A 20587-nucleotide genomic window follows, 5' to 3' on the forward strand; every position below is an offset into this window, starting at 1 on the left:
TTTTATTAGACTTTATTACATTGACTGTTTTAATATAATTATTCTTCTGCAACACCTATTTGTTTAATAGGCGCCACCATTTTGGTTGACCTTTACTGTGACATGAGGAGGTAATCCCTGAAAGTCGTGATATTTTGCATCAGTATTTAAACCAGTGTCACTCTATTTATTATCTGAGTTTATGGGTAAAATCAAAAAGACTAGTAGTTTGTTTCTCTTTAATTTTTTTTTGTACCTAGACTTTGCCATTACTTCTGATTTTGATTTGGCCAATTCTCCTTGAATTTCCTGGTCCATTATCAAACCTTTTCGTCTATGAAGAAACTGGCATGTGTACTTTTAATGTTTGCTTTTTCTTTTTTAGGAAATTAAGATTTTCAATTTGTTTCTTTTGATTTGGCAAGATGTACACCATTTTGTAGATCAGCTTGAAAAATGTGAAAATATCTTTAGGGCTGATTACTTTTTCAACAAACTGTACATGCATAAGCAAACAATGACCTTTTAAATGAATCCAAAATAATGAACATGGTGACAACATAAACTCTGCTTAGGGAATCACGAGAACATGGCTCTGCTTCATGTGCTTTTTATAGGATATCTCTTTGGAATACATAACATCTTAATCATGTGATCTGTTACAGATGAACACATTTCCAAACTCACTCAGTGCACTAAAAATCAGTTTTTAAAAAATGACACATTTTCTTGAGAAGCTTAGAAATTTCCATGAATTAAATTATTAATAAAATTACTTTTTTTTTTTTTTTTTTACTTTTATTTCTTGTTTTGTTTTTGAAAAACGCCCCCCAAAACAGCTATCTAGTATCATGTCAAAATTACTTAGTGAATGAATTTAGGAAGTTTGATTTTTGTATTTTACTGGCAGTTTTCATATAAAATGTCTGTTCAAGTGGCAACTAAGTACATTTTTTTGCATTGACTCGACCAGCACAAAGTTTTACAACACAGAAATTGGACATTAAAAAATATGCACCCACTTCACGTTTTTACTTTATCTCCCAACTGCTGATGCTGTCTTTAGACAGTGCTACTGTACCTGCAGATCTAAGCTCAGTTTTAAAATAGTCAATTTTAAACATAAGCTAAGTGGCATAAATTAAAAATTGAGTATTTGTGCTATACTTCTTATACAAAGAAAGTCTCTTGTGTGGCTTGGCTTGAACTTCATCTTTTTCAGCATTATAATATGTTTACTTTATAATTTGCTTTTATTGCCTAGGTCATAATTTCAATGCTTATCTACCATGTACTATGTTACCAGCAAATGTTTAATTACTTGAAAATGGGGGTTTATGCAGCATACCCCAATTATCAGTATCCCCTAATCTGAACTTCTAGGCAGTGAATAACTGATTACATTTACTTTCCCCAAATTAGATTTTTCTAAAAATCAATGTACTGATACCAAAGTCAAGAGTTTCCCCTTTAGTCAACACTTTTATCATCTGATGAAGCATGTTTCCATGTTAACATCACAAAACATCAATAAAGCAGGCAACTTTCATCACTGAAACCCATATCAAATATCTTAACAATCAGGTCTCTATCAAAGAGACTAAGACCTCATCTTTAAACCACTGTAGCAACCATAATTAGCAACTTCTTCTGCCTAGCATTTTTAAATGTGATATTAAACATTAGAACAGGTTAATTGCCTAATTATGTCAATGTCTGCACTTGTGATCATCATGCAGTGAGTGGCAATTTTATTGCATACACATTTCCAGTAACAGGTTGTGCTCATGTTTCAAGAACAGCCTTAATTAACTGGGGCAAGAATACAGCCACATGCTGGGAACAATGCTAACAGAATTTGGTCCATGCATTACCAAACTTTTTCAGCCACACTTTCATGCTGTAAATCTCAAGTGTCACGTTTCCAAAAGGTCCTCTACTGAATTTAAACTGAAAACTGTACACACCATTGTAGTTAAACTGTACTGCCTTGTATCATGTGAAAAAGAATGAACAGAATAAGGAACCAGACAATGAAATTTAGTCGGAAGCCTAACAAAGTTTGAAATCAGAGAAACAGCTGAGGTTTACAAGCTCTATCTGCAATCTCAGATAACCAGGAATTGCACAGCGCTGACCTTTATGTAGTCATATTAATGATGTTAGGTGTCATGCACTCCCAGCATCCTTGTAAAGTCACACCATTAACAAATATAAAAGTTAAATTTAGGTTCTGCAATGTTATAAACCATAAACAGACCCCGACCTCACCAAAAAGGTGCATAGTCATGAAAAAATTAAAAATAAACCAAATCATAACAAAAATGAAGTTAGTGTAATGTTCATAGAACCAGCTTCAGATGATGCATGCTTTGTGTCATGGTGTGTTATTCTTGCTGAAAGCATTCATGTGAAAATAGGTATACCATGGACATAAAGGGACATGCATTCAACAACAGTAGTTTGGGTTTGTCCCTAACTGACCTGGAGTGGAACCTGTTGTGATCAACTGCTGCTGTAGTCAGTTTGGCAAGAAGCATTTGATGGAAAGAGGGAAGGACAGTAAGCATCAGTTATGTTGATTGATGTGATGGGTTACATTTTAAAGATAAAAATGGCAAAATATTATTTGTTATTTCGATATAATGAATTAATTTATTGATCATTAAAATTGTTAAAATTGATGTCTCATTTACAGAAGTTTACAATTCAATGGTGTAACCAAAATTATAAGAAATAAGCCAAGCTGCTACAACACTTTTACACTTTTTTCTCCTCAGATATTTTTCTAGTGTGAATTTTGTGTGAAATTCAATAGATAAAACAGCAACATATGTGCATATGAAGCCAAAAAGAAATTGGGTACGAGAATTTCTTTTTTTTCATTTTAACATCCATTTTTCCTGCATCACAGGGGCAGCAGTATTTAATGTCTATTATGTATTTTCATAACTTGCTGTTGATTTGATAACTTCTCATTAATGCACTCAAGTTTTATTGAAAATAATTAACAGATAACAGGTTAACAGTAGTAAACTGGAATTTTTATACATGTAAAATAAAAAAAAATGCAGAATGAAGTAAATGAACCTGACATTGAATATGGTGTGATATGAGTGAGACCAATTTAAATTACAATAAACATTCCATTTTCATTTCAATTCTACCTTATTAGGTAGTTACAGTGATGATAACAGTAAAACACATTTTTGGTGTTGGAAGCTTAAACAAGATGGCTTTTAATACTTTTGTCTAAATATACTAAGGTATAGGGGACCATATGTATTGTATGTAGTTTTTAAAGATCATACGTGTTATACCAGAAGTTTACAATTTCTATGTACAGTGGAACCTCGGTTCACAAAAAGTCTCAGAGCACGTACAAATCGGGTTACGACCAAAAAGTTTGCCAAACTTTTGCATCTGTTCATGACCACACACTCGGTTGACGAACAGCTGAGAGCGAGAGAGAGAGTGCAGGCTCGCGTGCAACTGAGAGCGAGACAGAGAGAGTGCAGGCTCGCATGCAGCTGAGCAGGGAGGCTGGGTGTTTGTTTCAGAAAGAGAGAGAGCAAGAGAGAGAGCGCGCAGGCTCGCGTGTAGCTGAGTGCGAGCGAGAGAGAGAGAGAGAGAGAGAGAGCGCAGGCTCGCGTGATGTTGAGCAGGGAGCCTGCGTGTTTGTTTCAGAGAGAGCGCGCAGACTTGCGTGTAGCTGAGAGCGAGAGAGAGAGAGCGTGCAGACTTGCGTGTAGCTGAGAGCGAGAGAGAGAGAGAGCGCAGGCTCGCATGCAGCTGAGAGCGAGAGAGAGAGCGCATGCTCACGTGCAGCTGAGAGAGAGCAAGCAGCTGAGCAGGGAGCCTGAGTGTTTGTTTCAGAGAGAAAAAGAGAGACAGAGAGAGAGCGCAGGCTCGCGTGCAGCTGAGAGTGAGAGAGAGAGCGCAGGCTCGCGTGCAGCTGAGGAGTGAGTGAGAGAGAGAGAGAGAGAGTGCAGGCTCACGTGCAGCTGAGCAGGGAGCCTGGGTGTTTGTTTCAGAGAGAGGGAGACAGCGAGAGAGAGAGCACAGTGCAGCTGAGAGCGAGAGAGAGAGCGCAGGCTCGCATGCAACTGAGTAGCGAGAGAAAGAGAGAGCACAGGCTCGCGTGCAGCTGAGTAGCGAGACAGAGAGAGCGCAGGCTCGCGTGCAGCTGAGCAGGGAGCCTGAGTGTTTGTGTCAGAGAGAAAGAGAGAAAGAGAGAGAGAGAGCGCAGGCTCGCGTGCAGCTTAGAGTGAGAGAGAGAGTGCAGGCTCGCGTGCAGCTGAGAGTGAGAGACAGAGAGGGCAGGCTCACGTGCAGCTGAGCAGGGAGCCTGCGTGTTTGTTTCAGAGAGAGGGAGACAGCGAGAGAGAGAGCACAGTGCAGCTGAGAGTGAGAGAGAGAGCGCAGGCTCGCGTGCAGCTGAGAGCAAAAGAGACAGAGTGCAGGCTCGCGTGCAGCTGAGCAGGGAGCCTGGGTGTTTGTTTCAGTGTTATTCAATGTTTTTACATTTAGTTTACTATTACACTGTGCATTCTATGGTATAATTAACCATTTTTGTGCTTAAAAATCTTTAAAGAAAAAATATATATATACAGTTCGTACGGTCTGGAACGGATTAATTGTATTTACATACAATCCTATGGGGGAAATTACTGGTTATGACCAGAGTTTTGGAACGAGTTATGGTCGTGACCCGAGGTTCCACTATATTTGTTTATTATGTTTATTAACTAAATACAATGTAATTATATACATGTTACCTGACATTATTTAACAAAGACAGAAACAAATCTAACTATTCTAATGTATAAGAATCAAATGTGATGGGAGCACAACTCTCAGATGTCTCTCCAAATAGAGACTATGGCCAAAAAGAGCTTAAATGTATCAAAATACTTGAATTATTCCAAACCAAAACACAAGGAAAACAAGGGGAAGAACATAAAATATAAAGACAAAATAAGCAAATCCTGTTGAAGGGTCTCTTCTCATTTGTAAAATTTACTTTGTTATATAGATGTCTTTTGCCCTGTGCTTCTTCCCTACTTTGTTATCACCAAATACCAGCACATTAGATTTTCACTTGCCTTCTCATTCTTTTCTCACTTCCTCCCTGACAATGGGGCTTTTCCTGAATTCAGTCTCACTTATTCTCCCACAGTTAAGTGGTATTTAAACTCCACCAGGGGTTTACATAATTCCAGCGTACAGGGTAGGTCTATGAAATATCATAATGACCAGGTCACAATATCTTCTTGAAATCACTGTATATATAATGAAAATATAATAAAAAAACAGGCTATATAAGTTAGCTTCCAGTCTGCCCTTTACTCTCAGTCCTGGCTAGCATATTCAAGGCATCTCTGTTTCATTCTTTTGTAATCAAATAATTCACCTGGAATAAGAATGGTAGAGATAGAGCTTTCTACTTCTCACATAACCTGCTTTCCCACACTAGCATTTTGTGAGCCTTATGATTGTCTAAGTGCCCTTCTCTCTGGTCCCTGTCTAAATACTGCTATATTCTCTGCCACCCAGGTACAACTTCTACCAGAGAAAACATCAAGATAAACATGCCCTTATAGCAGATTAAAAATATATCTTTGAAAATACACAGGCCCGCGTTTATCCTTTGCTTGTGTTATCGTAGGAATAAATAAACAAACTGAATAACAACCACCTAGAATGCCAAGGAGATGCCTGATTCACTATTTAGTCATTTTCATTTAAATATTATTGAAAGCCACAAATACTGAAGCAAGCTTGAAACAATGGCTATAAATTACTACAGAAAATCCATGCAAATGCTCCAGGATGCAGTGATATAACAGCTTGGCTGTATGACAATGACTCAGATAAGCTCTATGCCCTAGGCAGAACATTATTCTTTCACTGAGAATACCCTGATACACAAAGAGGAAAATTAATAAAAGAAAAATGGTGTAATATAATAGGTCTTTTGGCTGATTAAAGTGAATTAGTAAAAATAGCTTTTGTAAAATAATTTAGATTTAATACATAGAGCACTCCTCTCGAGCCACTTGTTCCACATTGTGCATTCATAATTTTTTGTGAGAATGTAGGATTAATACTTTTTGAAAAGCAGAGTTAAGTTTAAATAATAAGCTGATAACATCATTTTAACTTATTTTCTACACAGTTATTAATGCTTCTGACACTTGCCACTTTTAATTTAACTGTAAAATGTCTATTCTTTGGATTTTTTTCTAACAATTTTTATATCCTTCTAACCCAATACTGCATACAATATTTAAGATGCATTCATTACAATAGTTTTATATAGTTCCTTAAATATAGCTTTGCTCCTTAACAAGTGACTCAATGAGGGAGCTGCACGGGTACAAGGGGTCAATAAAAAGCTTAAACTAAAATAACCAAAAAGGCTCATTATGTAAGACTACTTCAACTGGGCTGAGGCATAGAATGTTTTTTTAATGTTTCAAGAACTGACTATTTTTTTAAATATCCACTATGTTTTTTACAGTTCTTAAATGAGCATAGAATATCTAGAATTTACCTTCATACAATTAAAAATATAATATATATTTAAATATAAATAGAACAACACGTCTTCAGACTGCAGAAAAATAAAAAACGATAAATTCTATCAGACAACTCCCTATTAGACATCGAGAGTATATTTAAACACACACAAAGGCAACAGTGGAGAACTTCATATAAAGGTCCAGGCAAAGTAAGCTATATTTATATTAATATGGAGCTTACTCCAAAAAATATACAAATTATTGAATAGTCAACCTATTTTTGGCCTGCTAATAATGCCTTTTATGTTTTGAAGTGCCATGCTTTAAGAGGGTAGACTGAAAATGGGGAGAGAAGAGTAAATGGTCGACTTGAAGAATCATATTGATGGTCATTTGACCAAATCTTAGTAATTTGTTTTCGTGTCTGTCACTGTTATACCTTTTTACTTCAACGCTGCTGCTTAATAGATTCTGAAAAGTCTAAAAGTCTTAGAGAATAGTCTTAGTGTCTTCCAGTCATTTGGATGAAGCCCAGTTTAAAATAAGGTGATCAAGTGTTATAAATAAAGTCCATTAATAAAACAGCAATATATAATTGGCTTTACATGTAAAAACCGCTGGTTATTAGTTAATTTTTGTATGTTTTTTCATTTTTTACAAAGGTAGTATATATTAAAAAAATAAGTATGAAGTTGCCAGTTCTGAATAGTTTAATGAAACATATATTTTTTAATTCCTCTGCAGTTCCTGATGAACAATCACTAGTAATACTGCCAAAATTGTCCTATAAACAGCAAAACAATAATGAGCTTTGTATTTACACATTCCCATTTTACTAAATGCAAATGCACTTTGTATCATTTAAATTACAACCTGAAATTATTTATTTATTTTTTTGCTTAGTCCAGGTTTCTTCCCGAGAATGTTCGTCAGTAGTTTAAGATATGGACTCCCAAACACTCTCTGGGGCCTACCTGTAGCAGCTTGAAATTTCCTAACCAGGGGTTAATTCCTTGCTTTAAATGGGCTTGTCTTTGCCCATTGTATGTATGTTCTCAAGTATTCGTTTCAAAAGGTAGGTGTGACTTCTTATAAATCTATTAGAACACAAGAATTTAATCACTTTTCATGTCCATTTTAATAAATAACATTTTTGTCTTTTGCTACAACTGTTTAAATGTAATTAATATGTAATTGGGGGCGGCATGATGGCGCAGTGGGTAGCGCTGCTGTCTCGCAGTAAGGAGATCTGGGTTCACTTCCCGGGTCCTCCCTGCGTGCAGTTTGCATGTTCTACCCGTGTCTGCGTGGGTTTCCTCCGGGTGCTCCTGTTTCCTCCCACAGTCCAAAGACATGCAAGTTAGGTGCATTGGTGATTCTAAATTGTCCCTAGTGTGTGCTTGGTGTTTGTGTGCGCGTCCTGCGGTGGGCTGGCACCCTGCCCGGGGTTTGTTTCCTGCCTTAAGCCCTTTGTTGGCTGGGATTGGCTCCAGCAGACCCCCGTGACCCTGTAATTCGGATACAGCGGGTTGAATGATGGATGTAATAGTTGTCATATAGTTTTCTCTATCAGCAATAATTATAGACTATTAATAACTGTTGCAAATAACAAGCTATAATAAACAGAATATATAAGTGATGTCTCCTAAATGTTTCTGCTGTGAGAAAAAAGAATGATTGGATGAAAAAGATGGACAAATTGATGAACTTTAGTAATCATATATGAACAGCAATAGCTCATTCAGTTTAAGTTTTCCGCTGTTCAAAAGTGCACTGCAAGCAGTCCATTTAAAAATGCAAACCGTGAAAGAAAATATGGAAGATGACAGATTCTAATATTGTAATCTTAGCAAAACTAATCCACCAATTCAATTTTTATATATGAATCACAAATGTATTTCCTTACAGAGGTCTAAAACTAGGAAACAAGAAAATGCTTCTATCTATCTGTTACCTTGGGCTGTGTTAAAATAATTTACATAGTAAAAAAAGTAAAATTTATAATCTTCCTTCCAGCGGACCCCTGTGACCCTGTATTCGGATTCAGCGGGTTGGAAAATGGATGGATGGATGGATCTTCCTGCAAACCTGCAGTGGAAATTGAAGGCTCAGAAAGTGGATGAATGGATTTATGAAAGCAGGAATTGACCAGTGATTAAAAAATTAGTAGCCACACTAAAAAAATAATAAACAAAGCTTGCCCCAAGCGCATGTTTTGAGTGGATTGTTCTAAACCATACTGCATTAGACGATGAATTTGTAAAACAAGTGCTAATTGGTTTAAATTGTCATAAATGACTTTAGATTGTAAAATATGAGGTTGTTGATTCAATTCTGTGTGATACTGAGTCTCACACTGCAGGTATACTGAAACTACTAGATTATGAAATTGTGTGTCTAAGTTGCTTCAGAGAGAAGCATCAGCTAATTAGTAAAATAATTTTAGATAAAATATATATATATACATATTCTCAATATATTAAATACATTTTTTTTTTTTTTTTGCAAACAAAGTTAAATAGATCCCCAGAGCACTGCTTGTGGAAACATAATATACTGTATTTCTGAAATTGTTAACTTAAAAAACTTCACAAGAAAACATTTAAATGTGATTTAAAAAAAAGACAAAAAATTAACATCACCTGCAGACTCCAGTATGGACCTGCAATATCCCCCTGCTGTGCAGGTGCAGGAAGTTAAAAATCTCATTGGGCATAGCATGAAAGCCAGGCCGAGGCTTGACATTGTCATAGTAATGGTGCGTGATGAAGATTCCTGAGGGGTTCATAGGGAAAGCCCAGAAGCCATAGAGATGCACTTCTTCACAGAGCTCCATAGCTGCAGTGACCAGCATCAGTCCACTGCTTAGTCGCTTGGCTCTCACACCTTGCATCATCCAGAAACGCTGCACGTTAAGCAGGTACTGTGGATGGAAGTAAAATACAGACTGTGGAGAATCAAAGTCATCCAGCACATACTTAACCCTGAATGAAACCTCTGTGTTGCGTGTATTGTAGAAGGCAGGAAGAACCACAGACGCATTTTCATATGTCTGAAGGACTTCATAAAAAGGCTTCCTCCATTTTTCTAGCTTTTGGAACCTGAAGAAAAAAAAAACAGTAACCACATTACAGGCATGTATTATCACAAAACAAGTGAAGGAAAACCGGTAAAAAAGAAGCCACCTTAATATTAGGCTATAAATAGCCATAAAAGAAACAACAGCTTACTATACTCAATTTAATTAACTGATCTTTATATTGTTTACTATAAAATGTCTAATGATGCTGACTAGAAAACGTGATTTACTGGCAGTTAATTAAAATTAATATGACTATCTGAGGTGACGTTTTTATTAGCTTCACTAAACACTACATTGCATTAACAATAAAAAGAGATTTCACCTCATGTTAGTATATTTAGTACAAAACATTTAAGTCCTGCTTTCATTTATTACTGCACTGCCATGTAAATAAAACTCCTTGAGCACCTTAATTGTTTATGTGTGCTGAGGAATATAAGAATGGAAACTACAAACTAAACTGCTGTGAGATCTCAACTGCAAAATAAAATCACCACTTAATTTGGGAATAAAATCAATAGCCATATCATCTTATATTCGTGCTTATATCCTTTTTTTCTTTAAATGAAAATAATGTTTGCAATAATAGAAATAAGTTTGCAATTTGGAATAAAATATTGTTTAAAATCAATAGTCATTTCTGTATATACAGTATCTGTTTTTTACATAAGGTACCTTGCTATACACAGCCAACAACAAGGCAAAATTACAGCAGCCCAAGACATTAAGGTAGATTTCAAGATACTTCAAACAGAATAATGAGGCACTCAGAAGAGCCTGCAGTGCCCAAACATCAAATCAGAGCATGAAACCAAGTACTGGATGTACTGAAGAGATAAGGGGAAAAGATGGAAAAGTGTTATTTTCAACCCTGACAAATTAAGTCAGAGGTACAACATTGCAGCTGTCCTCATCAGGTATGTGTCTAGAAAAGAATAGCTGGTGAAGAAGGGTATGAAAGGGGGAACAAAGATATGGAACATGAAAGGAATAACGGAGTGGGTGTAAAAGGCAACCATTACAGAGAAGATAGAGAGACTAAAAGTTCAGTCCATTATTTACAATTTCGGTAAAGTTTAAAAATTAGATTAGCTTTTTCTGTGTTTCTTTGAAGGTTGTCTTTGAAACCTATAATATCCACAAGAGCTTAATTTGCACAATAATTTTCAGATTATGAAACCATTTTATACTACTAATTGCTACACATTATCAGGAAGGATGCCCAGCATCCTATCAATTCAGAATACATTGTGATATCAGAGACATCCATTAGCCAGAGCACCTAGTAGATAGCCAAGAGGGTTGTCATAATGTCTATTTTCTGTAAGGGCCTTGTCACATTGCATGGCTTTTCAAGCAATTCTGAGTCTTCATTTAAATATTTGTAGTGCGTTGATAGCAGTCTCAGCACACTCCCATGACTTCCAATGACACAGGCCATCTAGTCTGCTACTTGTCCTGAAAAAAATCAAACAGGTCTGATTTTGCTTTAAGTCGCAGGGGTGGGCTTGCTGTTTGTGTGTGTGCTGACAACCAACGAGTACCCATGCAGTGATTAGAAATAAGAAATGCATTTTGGATCTGCCAAACATATCATTGGGTGGCACGGTGGTGCAGTGGTTAGTGCTGCTGCTTCGCAGTTAGGAGAACCGGGTTCGCTTCCTGGGTCCTCCCTGCGTGGAGGTTGCATGTTCTCCCCGTGTCTGCGTGGTTTTCCTCTGGGTGCTTCGGTTTCCTCCCACAGTCCACAGGTTAGGTACATTGGTGATCCTAAATTGTCCTTAGTATGTGCTTGGAGTGTGTGTGTGCCCTGTGGTGGGCTGGTGCCCTGCCCGGGGTTTGTTTCCTGCCTTGTGCCCTATGTTGGCTGGGATTGGCTCCAGCAGACCCCCGTGACCCTGTAGTTAGGATATAGTAGGTTGGATAATGGATGGATGGAAACAGATCATAGACTTGTTTTATGTACCAAGACAGAATAGAAAAAAAAAGAAAAATGAAGAACAGAGATTGCAGCTGAATTCTTTGCACCTATACAGCCTGTGCATGGTCAGCACATTATTGTCTGTCATGTCACGGTACTTTAAAAATGTGAAACTATGCTTGCAAGTATGATTTCTAGTTGTGTAATATGATATGTTGAGGTGAGAAGATCAGTAACTACAGTCGCTATCCTTTCCATGTAGAAGTCATGTAATGTGACAGCGGCTTAACTCCTAAGCATACAGTATACAGGAATTTCAATATTACAATACTTAACATTCACATGGCCACACAGACTTCCAACAGTTGTAACAGGTGCTTTGTTTTAAACACACATGGATTCAGAGACATAAAGTTTTTCTATTGTCACCATATAATGTTTGCTTATTTTAAATAAAGACTGAGCAAGACAAATAGCTAAAGGAAATACATGAATATGCAAAGAGGTATTAGCTAGCGTAGGACAATGACTGAAAAATGGAAAACTATAAAAGGGAACTCTAATGGCAATAAATAAATGTTTAAACAACATAATTTGCATTCTTCATATAAATAAACACATACTATATGCATTTTCTGAATGTGACTGCAAACTAGAGCTTTTCTAGCCACCTTTCACAAAAGGTCCCAGTGTAGATACTTGTCTTCATCAAAACAAATTCCAAAAACATAAGGCGAGTTTACACTATGGTTGGATGCCAGATCATAAAAGTTGTGTTTACACTATAGTATAACCTGATGTATATAGAGTCTGGGTAAGAGTGTTGGTATAATATGCCTAGCATAGAGTTGCTGGTTCATTAAATGTGCTGCATGCTAAAAGAAGCATCTGTGCTGATAATGTATTTGTACCAGATGGTATAGACTTCGTGCAGCGATGATCCTCTAGCTTGGAACTCATTTATGAGTTACTCATATTTTCAGTCAGCTTCTAAATTGTACAACCCCTGGGATTTTAAAACAAGTAGGTAAGTTACATTAGAAGAAAAAAATCAGAATAAAGCTTATTTCTAAATTTTTGATTTCTTAGATTATGAGCCTACACCTCAACTGGTAACTTTGAAGGCACACCAGTTCTTTCCATGGATCATCATGATGCAGTTATTTTACACTTTTACTTTTGGTAAGGCTGACAAATTAGTTATATTATTATACATTATATAATTAATCTTAGATTATGGGATTTACGGGAGCAACTGAGCTAAGATGTTTTTTGATAATATCCTCTAAAACTAAATCACCAAGCTCAGGGACCTGTGTCTAAGCACTCTATTGTGCAGGTGGATTTTTAACTTCCTGACAGGTACTCTAGGCGGTTTGAATGATAGATGACATTTCATTATTGCTCACCCTAAACATTGGTGCTCCATAAGGCTGGATACCAAGTCCACTGCTCTACTCCTTCTGCACATATGACTGCACAGCTGCACATGACTCTAGCATCAATTTATGACACAGCTATGCTAGGTTTGATATTTAACAACAATGAGCAGGCTTACCTGGATGTAGTGCCGAGTCTGTCACACTGGTGTCAGGACAACAGTCTACTCCTGAATGTCAGGAAGACAAAGGAGCAGATTGTGGACTTTAGGAGAAAACAGCAGAGGCACTGCCACCCCCCTCAGTACTAATAACTCCCAGTTAGTGAGGGCAGACATTTTCAGATATCTACAGTAGCTATCCACATCAAAGTAGACCTGACATGGTCCAAACATGACACCTTGGTAAAGAAGGCACATAAACATCTCAAGGATTTCAAGCTTCCCTCCCAATTACTACAGAACGTCTATAAATTCACCATTGAAAGTATCCTTACATGAAGTGCTATTTCCTGGTTTTTGAACAACACACAGCAGGACACAAAGCTCTGCAGTGAGTGATGCAGTCAGCTGAATGCATCACTTGGTGTGAACACTTTAGCTTAAAGGACATCTACACCAAGTGATGTCAGGCCAGGACAAAGAAAATTATATGCAACATCAGCTATTCCAACAACGGCCTCTTTTCTGTGTTGTGGTCAGCTAAGCGCAACCGTGGCCTTAAGGCCATTTCAGAGAGACTGAGGAGGAGCTTCTGACAGCAATCCAACCACATCTTGAATAAAAAACTGTCTAGGAATGCATGATGACCTATTGTTAGCTCCTTTACATTAAGTTATTAAGTTATTCATTTAGCTATTATTTATTATTTATCTCATATTTATAATTCTATTTATTCATTATAAAGTCACATACAATTGTATTATTGCTGTCCTTTTACATCCTTTTTAAAAAACACAGTCATTGAAGCTGAGCAACTAAGCATTTCACTACATATTGTACTGTAAGTAAAATTGTATGTGACAAATAAAATTTGACTTGATTTGATTTCAATAAACACTGTAATAAACTTTATTTAAAACTATAAGGAATATGGAAGAAATATATCTACATATTTTATCATATTAGACATATCAGACATTTGTTGCAAAACTTTTTTTTAAATAGTGAATTTTAATTCTGCAAACTATATGAATGACACAAAGGAAAACAGTACTACAATAAAAGATTCTACTGTAAAAGCATCTAAAATCAATAACCAGTACTTACAATTCACAAGGGCTAACACAGCAAATTACTTACATATGTAATTTAACAAATCATATCTTACTTTTTTTATACACCCACAAAGTGTGCTACAGTACATCCTTAGTGTCACCAATCCATTGTTAGAGTGCTTATATTAGTGTTCACTTGACTTTCTATAATGTTATTTAAAAGAATCTACTACATTTTTTGGTCTCTATGCACTTCACATTTAAAAAAAAATGTGGGAACACAGTATTGTAGTAGGTAAAACCTCACAGATCCAGTGTCCCAGGTTTGAAATCCATGGGTTGCTGCTATCTTTATGTCTTTCAGTACTGTGGTTTTACTCCCATATCCCAAAGATGTCCATCTTATGTTAACCAGAGATTTGATATTGTCAATGTGCGAGTGTGAAGCTATGTGTGTGTTTATGTTAGAAGGTAATATGAGGGACTGACACCCTGACCAGGCTCTGGCCATGACCGTTAAATGGATTAAATAGGGTTGAAAATGTTATACTGCTTCAGAAACTGTTTCTATAAAAAGCTTTTGTGTGGGAGGAGAAGAAACCTGAAGTAAGACACCTTAGGTGTTACCAGTTTTATTTATAACAGTTTTTATGTTATCTTTACACTCTTGCACTACATTTTGTCTTTATTATCTGGAAGCATCAATGTATTCCTGATACAACTATACCAAGATCCTCAAATACCACCTAATTCCTGTGTGGCGATTAGACTGAACTCTTTTTATTCTTCCATTAACTGGCTTTCAGGGCTCCCAAAAATTCAGAGTGATTTTGAACTCAAAGGTTTGTCCAGGCACATCCAACACAGTGGTAGGAGCTGTAAGGATGATCACATTAACCTCATACTGTGGCAAAATAAACTATTTTCTTGTAACAGCTGAAGCATGCAGACCGACCATCTGGCATCATGCACTGACGCATACAAGGCTGTCAATTTTGGTTTGTCTACTACCAGGAGACCGCATGCTCAAAGAAGCCTACTTCAACTATCCCACAGGCAGTTGGGAAACTCTGATTAGACAACTTACTGATTTAGAGTGTCCTGAACATTCTTTACCCTTTCATACTAATTTTGCTTGATCAGTATTGCTTGGTTTTCTTTTTAAATTATTTATTTTTAGTAGTCCAAAATGGGCACCTATTAGTTCTACAAATGTACTTTACTATACCGATGTCTAAAAGGGAACATTCAGCATATATGATTCAGTTTTATTATCATTTTATATTGTCCATTTTATGTTTATTTACACCTTCTTAATATACAGTATAATGGTTCTTAAACAAGAGTATTTTCACTGGAGTCATAAAAACTATAGTCTTTGCTTTAAGATAAAGAGAAAAAGTGACAGGATTGCCACATTTCTTAACATAAGCTCTTCTTGTACTTTTTGCCTTTTTTATCACACAAGTCTATAGTTTTTGCAAACACAGTTCACTGCTCATTTGTTTTTCTTTAAATATAATTTACCCTTTTAGTTCCAGATACATTCCATTAGAGTATAGACACTAATGCATGATGTTTCAAAAATGTATACTAATAAATGGGAAAGCCCTCACTCACTCACTCATCACTAATTCTCCAACTTCCCGTGTAGGTAGAAGGCTGAAATTTGGCAGGCTTATTCCTTACAGCTTACTTACAAAAGTTAAGCAGGTGTCATTTCGAAATTCTACACGTAGCGGTCATAACGGTCAACAACGTCCGCCATATTGAACTTTCTTATTTATGGCCCCATCTTCACGAAATTTGGTAGGCGGCTTCCCTGCACTAACCGAAACCGATGTACGTACTTATTTCGGTAGTATGACGCCACTGTCGGCCGCCATATTGAACTTTACAACGTCACTAATTCTCCAACTTCCCGTGTAGGTAGAAGGCTGACCCCATCTTCTTATAATTTGGTAGGCGGCTTCTCTGCACTAACCGAAACTGATGTACATACTTATTTCGGTGTTATGACGCCACTGTCGGCCGCCAAATTGAACTTTCCAACGTCACTAATTCTCCAACTTCCCGTTTAGGTAGAAGGCTGAAATTTGGCAGGCTCATTCCTTACAGCTTACTTAGAAAAGTTAAGCAGGTTTCATTTCGAAATTCTACATGTAACGGTCATAACAGTCAACAACGTCCACCATATTGAACTTTCTTATTTATGGCCCCATCTTCACGTAATTTGGTAGGCGGCTTCCCTGCACTAACCGAAACCGATGTACATACTTATTTCGGTGGTATGACGCCACTGTCGGCCGCCATATTGAACTTTCCAACGTCACTAATTCTCCAACTTCGTAGGTAGAAGGCCTACCCCATCTTCACGAAATTTGGTAGACGGCTTCCCTGCACTACGCGAAACCAATGTACTTACTTATTTAGGTGGTATGACGCCACTTTCGGCCGCCATATTGAACTTTCCAACATCACTAATTCTCCAACTTCCCATGTAGGTAGAAGGCTGAAATTTGGCAGGCTCATTCCTTACAGCTTACTTACAAAAGTTAAGCAGGTTTCATTTCGAAATTCTACACGTAACGGTCATAACTGTCAACAACGTCCGCCATATTGAAGTTTCTTATTTATGGCTTCATCTTCACGAAATTTGGTAGACGGCTTCCCTGCACTAACCAAAACCAATGTACATACTTATTTCGGTGGTGTGATGCCACTGTCGGTCGCCATATTGAACTTTCCAATGGTCTTTGTTACTTATGGGCCCATCTTCAAGAAATTTGGTACGTGGGTTCCCAACGCTAACTGAATTCTACTTACGTAAATATACACGTCCATAGCCTACAGCTCGGTCACCGTGTGAGGCAGCGTTGAGTCCCCCATCCCAGCGCCTCCCATGTTGTTGGCTGCCTGCCTATATAAGGCCGTCCGTCGCTCTGGTCTCTTCATTCCCTTCCTTGCTTCGCCACGGGATTCACGTCCCCCTGCTGATAACTGCAGCCATTTCATTTAATCCACGGCTTCTCCGCTGTTTTATTGTTCATTTATGACGATTATAGTTATTGTGTAGGTATTTTAGACTTACTTTACATTGTTCAGGTACCCATTTCCTTTATCGTTCCAACCGTACCCCCATTAACATGGCTATCGAGGTGATCACCATCGATCAAATAACTGTCACTTACCGAGTGGTTTCCATGCCCGGAGATGGCACGTGCCTTTTCCATTCTCTGTGTTACATATTGCACTGACATATCAGGCTCAATCTTGATATCCGGAGGAACATTGTGTCTTATGTATTGAATGACTGGGACAGGTTCAAGGTGTGGACTGATGACGGTACAGGAGATAATTATACTACACACAAGCACTAGAAGAGTGAAATGCTTAAGCCCTTCACCTATGGTTCTGCATATGAGTTAATGGCTGCCGCTGAATTGTTCGGTTGTCGCTTTCAGGTGTACCAAAATGGCCAAATATTTTACACCTTTCGACAACCACCAATGCCTCTTAAACATCTTATGTTCACAGGTGACGATTTCAGTAGTGGACACTTTGATGTTTATGAATGCTTAAACTCTCAAAAGCTGGATGTGAAGTTATCGATGAAACCGGTTGTATGCTTATGCGAATGTCACTTCAACACAAGTCCTGCAAATACTGCCATAATTGAAACAAACCATGAGACTCAAACCGATTATGACAGCAGCAATCCAAGCTGTGAGATTTTGGACAAGATTACTTTTCACATGGCCAACTGTACATTGCATGCTCAAGAGTAAGCTCAGCGCACAGCTTGGTCATATTACAACCGGAGGGTTGAACTGACAATGTGGTATACAAAGAGATCCTTAACAAATAATTATTGGTATATTTTCCCTCAGTTTAAAAAGGTTTAATTTTCTTCTTAATAAAAATTTTAAGGAAGTACTGCGCTGCTGCGAAGCGCGGGTATTTTGCTAGTATATATATAAATAAAAAACACAAACGTTGAGACAGAGCTAAATGTTCCCAAATACTTTAATTTGAATGAGAAGAAATTTCAAAATTATAAAAGTAGCCATGAAGAACATGTCTAGTTCAGCTCCTGTCTGGAACTTCTGGTATAGGCTCCACATTCCTAGGATATTAACTTAAGAGTGTTACAGTATTAATACTATTAATAATAACTATAATATTATTAAAAGTGGGTGATTGATTATGCATTGTGATTACTTGAGGAACAAAACATGGAATATTAGTGCAGTGTTTCCAGGAGAGTAGTTTTGACTGTCTGGTTGCTGGATTTCTCTTCACTGACTGTCACGGTTTAGCAGGACCTCTACCCTGGACCTAAACTTCTCATTTTGTAAGTTTTTCATTTCTTTTAATTGTGAATTACTTTACTTTTTTCACTCTAAGAATTGAGCCCAAGGCTTCACAACTTCTAACTATGACCATTTAACAGGGTGTTCTAATGAATATGACAGCCACCTGAGGCCTAATAAAAGAACCAGCACTGGCATTACATGCTTTCTCATTGAAGGGGGTGTCAGACTTAACAACTGTAGTTGCTGGATCACATTGCCTTGAGGATACCAGATTACACAACCCTGAATCACAGGGGATGGCAAATTACACAACTCCATGCAGACATTTCATCACTTTACCAAAGTATCGCAATCTTGCCATATTCTGATAGCAAAAAACATGATGCTATTATGAAGTTTTTCCAGCTATGGTGAATTCAGTCACAATGTCTGCCCTTCTCTTTTTTTTCAATTCTATTATGGCATGACAACCATGAGCACCACAGAGAATTGCCCTATTTCTGTTTACGAAGTGTAAAACACCCTTGTTTTCTTTTTAGTTAGGGCTGCGTTGTATGCATTGTACTTTCGGGTAAGACCACATTGGTTGTGTTGTTGTGTGTTGTTCCACTATTATGAGCCGTCCCCTATGACTTAAGACTAAATCAAATGAGGGTGTGCCGTAGACAGATTTGACTGAGTCACTGGGGACACCAAACTACAAAACCAGCTGTTAAATTTGTGAATTTCCCCTTGGGATTAATAAAGTATCTATCTATCTATCTATCTATCTATCTATCTATCTATCTATCTATCTATCTATCTATCTATCTATCTATCTATCTATCTATCTATCTATCTATCTATCTATCTATCTATCTATCTATCTATCTAAAGGCACACACAGACTCCAACAGCTAGCTTTATCTAAATAAAGTCTGTTATTGACAGAAAACTCATTTAGTGTGGAGGGATCTTTAAATTTCCCCCTTGCCAGTTGTCCTCTTTTCAAGCACAGTACAAATTTGCTATTCCTTTTCTTTTGTGATTAGCTCCTCTGGTTCTTAAGTTTTGTATTGTATCAATTATAACTTATGTTTGGGACTACTTGATTAATTCTATAATATTTTCAACTTTTTTTGTTATTATTGTGTATTTTAATTTAATTTATTGTGACACAATTTTGTGTTTGCTTCTTTTGTGACACTACTGAAGATAGAAGCGTGCTACTTTTCATGTCTAAGCTTTGGATAAAGCCAACAAATCCAAGATCACTTACTATTAGGATCTCCTTATGTGTTCTGGTTCATTTTTTGCATTGTTGCTTGTTTATTTTACATGTTATTCCGATGATTACTGACTCCTGTTAATGTCCACAGACTACTGCTCTGTTCTGTCCTAAGGGCTTTTAATTTCCTGAGTTTTTGACCAACTTTAAGTCATTAAGATCAACGATATCATCTGAAGTTAGATTCTAATTTATATTAGCTATAGTGTCTAGAGTTCATATTTAAAATACTACTTTTAGCCCTGGAGTTATATTTAATAGTTAAGTGTTTTATTTTTCCTTTTTTAGTGTATTATTTTTTTAATATTAATTTAAATTTATTTCATCTTATGATTAAATGATTAAGTACTGTGTTCACATGCTCTTCAACTATTTGGAGCTACCAGCTGTGATGTTTCACCTTCCCAGTTCAATACATTCATGTGGGCTTGTGGTTGGACTATTTGGAGAAATATGAGGTCAGTGTTGATTTATTATTTGGTCTGCAAAAAAGCAGTTATTGATAAACTGTATTTTTCATGGAAATAAAAATCAAAACATTGTTTTTTTTTCTCTTGCAATTCAATCAGATTAATGACATTAAGTTGGGTAGCTTTATTTTCTCCAAATTACCTGGGATTTGTAGCTTTGAGTTCATAAGGCATTCACATGCAATTTCTGACTTAGAAATGTGTTTATACCATCTGCCCAATAGCATGTGAATGCAGCATCATTTTCTGGCTTAATGATTTTCCATACTTTTATAAAATTTTCCACTTCACAGATGTTTAGTTCATTTTATTAACAATATCAACAGTTATTTCAGTATCTCCAGAAGTTGTAATATCTCTTACTACGGAAACAGACTGGAATGGCAAATGCAAAATTGTGCTTGCTGGTAGTTTGGAGGTGAGCAAGCAGGTA

The 20587-nt window shown here is 36.9% G+C and overlaps 1 protein-coding gene across 3 annotated transcripts in view; it reads right to left on the minus strand.

Annotated features, from left to right (window-relative positions):
- The window catches only part of st8sia5 (ST8 alpha-N-acetyl-neuraminide alpha-2,8-sialyltransferase 5), a 157161-nt gene that overhangs the window by 30660 nt on the left and 105914 nt on the right, over positions 1–20587 (minus strand). For all 3 annotated transcript variants that reach the window (XM_039750626.1, XM_039750624.1, XM_039750625.1), the window contains one exon: positions 9146–9604. In XM_039750626.1, the coding sequence (XP_039606560.1) occupies positions 9146–9604 (459 nt within the window). The remainder of the gene's footprint in view (positions 1–9145; positions 9605–20587) is intronic.

This window comes from Polypterus senegalus, chromosome 4 (assembly GCF_016835505.1).
Source record: "Polypterus senegalus isolate Bchr_013 chromosome 4, ASM1683550v1, whole genome shotgun sequence".
NCBI lineage: Eukaryota > Metazoa > Chordata > Cladistia > Polypteriformes > Polypteridae > Polypterus > Polypterus senegalus.